Below are 2,843 nucleotides of genomic sequence, written 5' to 3' on the forward strand. Positions count from 1 at the left end.
TCAACCCTTCTCTTAGCCACTAATTACCATCAGTATTTTAAAGAGATACATAATATATTATAATCTAAAATTTGTTATTTTAGAAATACAAAAATTGGCCAATTAAAAATTCTTTATTTATTTTTCTAGAGAGTATGTATTCACTTTCTATTCTTAATATAGAAAAAATATTTGTATTTAAATTGTATAAAATATTTTACAAAGTATAAGTTATTTATAAGTAATGAATAAATTAAAATAATAAATGCATGATATTCTATATTAATTAATAATAGTATACTAATAAATATATGGATATACTAATTTTTTTTTGTGACTATATGAATATACTAATTAATCTTATGGTATCATTATTTGAGTTAAAACAAAACTCTTTTTCTATCAAAAATGCAATTAGCCTTGTGTGTACATTATTGGTTATATAAAAAACTCTGCCTTGCTCCCACTGATTCTCTCTCGCTTTGAATCCGCCGCTGCTTCCTTACTCCTTCCGGTCTCCATCCTTGAGCTGTCACGCCTTCATCAGCCTCCCACCCTCCGCCGTGGCATTTCTTCTGCTCCACTGCCCATCGTCTCTTCTCATCTTCTCCACCGCCCTCGCTCCTGGTGCGCTCCGCTACTGGCGCATCACGCGTCCTCTGCCTCCCTCGCTTCCATCTTGTGTGTGAAGCTGCTCTGCCGATCTTTGCGAGTCTAGGTATTTTCCCACTTCTCTCATCTATTTCTGATTTGTTGTTACGCTATTTCATAGATAGTTTAATTTGCTGTATATATGTTTCCAATCTTGCAAAATGGTTTTTCTAATATTTTTGTTAGGTAAGATTGTGATGGTCTTAATGAATCTGTTTGTGCCTTGCTTATTTGATTGTGATGAATGACTTGATAATGCTGTATGTTAATTAATTCTTGAATTCAGGAATTGAAATGATGAGATTGTAGATTTAGATTATGAAATTGGTGTGCAAAGTTAGGCGTAGATTTTCTAAACTCAACATTGGGGTTTAATTCTTTGATTGGCTTTGCAAATTGCAAGTGACATACTCCCGTAACAAAGATTAAGTAATGTTCTCTCCTAAAGTTTCTTTATAGTTATGTTATGTGTCATGAGCCTTTGAAACGAAAGCTTCTGAAAAAGAGGAATAGATTAAGAGTGGGGAGAGAGTTGTGTAAGCGTATCTTTGTTTGATGAAGGCCATGGAGAGGGATGGCATGCATCACCTTTACCAGTGGGCTTCAACTGAATGTTGCACTTCAAGGTGTAAAGTCACTGCCAAAAATGCCTCCGGCAACTTCTTAAATTGGGAAGTGATGGTGACAACTCAGAAGGACCTCCTGGGATGAGTTATTGGCGGCACCATACAGTGGCAATGCCCTTGGATAATGTGGGAAAATGACACCCAAGTATACTTATACTCAGTTATTTACATTTAGCTCCCAAACTTTTTTGGTATTAGGAGATGGTATACTCAAACACATATTGTGCTATATTTTTAGACATTTTCTAATTTTATAGTAAGATTAATTTTTTTTTAAGTAAAAAGAATAAATAGGAGACGGAAGAAATGAAGATTGAAGAATATAATTAAATTACATTACATTGTGTTGAATTCAAATGTTAAGGGTAAGAAAAAAGGGTTAGGAATCTAGATTGATTTGTATGGTTTTTGGAATTTTGACAATAGAGGGCCTCTAGTTTGATTTTAAATTTTGTGGACCAGGCTAATAAATATCAAATTGATTCAGTCCATAACCAATTAATGTAAGCAGGTTCATCGGTTGCTGGAAGCAGGAGAAGGAGGGGGGATGACTGGAAAGCTGCAACTATGGCGATGCATATGGCAACAAGTTGCTGTAAATCGCACATCTTTGTTCCGCACGGAGCGATTCTTGCACGATGGGCCTGACAATGTAGAGGAGCTTCTAGATAGGCATCTAGTGAAGAAGGAGAAGTCCCTTGACGACGATGAACAGGAGCTCTTGAATCGGAGGAAACTCACCTCCACCCGCCGGGAAGCCCTCAGCCTCTACAGGGACATCCTCCGCGCCAGCCGGTTTTTCATGTGGCCTGATTCCAGGGGCGTCTTGTGGCGTGACGTGCTCAGAGACAACGCACGAAAGGAGTTTGAAGAGGCAAAATTTGAGACCGATCCGGAAATAGTTATCAAATTGATTGTTGGAGGCCGTGAGGCTGTTCAGTCTGCCCTGGATAAGCTTGCTAATAAGCAAAGGGAGCAGATTGACAAGGAACGCGGCGGCGGTGGTTGAGCAACTGCTCCTTTATGTGTTTGTTCGACCATTCTTGTATTGTAGTTGCTTTCCATATAGTGTATTTATTCCTCTGTTTTCTTCCTTGGGTGTTTATATCAGTTGTTACAGATCATTTATAGTTCCAAGATATGTTTATTTAAAACTAATTAATAATTGAACAGCAACTGGAGCAACGGCACTGGCTTATGCTAATATTGTTTTATAAGAAAACTTCCATCTGATCACTCATTCAATTCTATTGGCCAATAATACTAATATATTGTTGCTTACTTCTATTTCTTTGCAAGTATTGAAATATTAACAACATTTGTTTAAATATTTGCAATAGGGATACTTCGTAAATTCTTACAGTATTTTTGTCTCTTGTAAAGTTTAGGCCTCAGTTAACCTTGATTATTTATGCTGAAAACATCTCATTAATACTCCTAACTTTAATGTTTCCTTCATTGAATTTAATTGTAAAATTTGGAGATTATATAAACATTTTTTAATTGTTTTTAGCTTATCTTGCATGCAAGATCTTGAAAATCGTGAAAGATTTAAGAATTTAGCAGTGAAATTTTTTAAGAAATTAC

General features: G+C 36.0%; 1 protein-coding gene across 1 annotated transcript; it reads left to right on the top strand.

Moving 5' to 3' along the window:
* The first annotated feature begins 349 nt into the window (after nucleotides 1–349).
* LOC112727130 (uncharacterized) lies at nucleotides 350–2,501 on the top strand. The gene is made up of 2 exons (XM_025776775.2): nucleotides 350–697; nucleotides 1,768–2,501. Exon 2 carries the CDS (start codon nucleotides 1,804–1,806, stop codon nucleotides 2,263–2,265), a length of 462 nt encoding a protein of 153 aa, XP_025632560.1. The 5' UTR covers nucleotides 350–697; nucleotides 1,768–1,803; the 3' UTR covers nucleotides 2,266–2,501.
* The last annotated feature ends 342 nt before the right edge of the window (nucleotides 2,502–2,843 follow it).

Source organism: Arachis hypogaea, chromosome 12, assembly GCF_003086295.3.
Source record: "Arachis hypogaea cultivar Tifrunner chromosome 12, arahy.Tifrunner.gnm2.J5K5, whole genome shotgun sequence".
Lineage (NCBI taxonomy): Eukaryota > Viridiplantae > Streptophyta > Magnoliopsida > Fabales > Fabaceae > Arachis > Arachis hypogaea.

Bases quoted from the DNA above. Each gene is read 5' to 3' on its own strand.
- LOC112727130 (XM_025776775.2), top strand. From the start codon at position 1,804: ATGACTGGAAAGCTGCAACTATGGCGATGCATATGGCAACAAGTTGCT.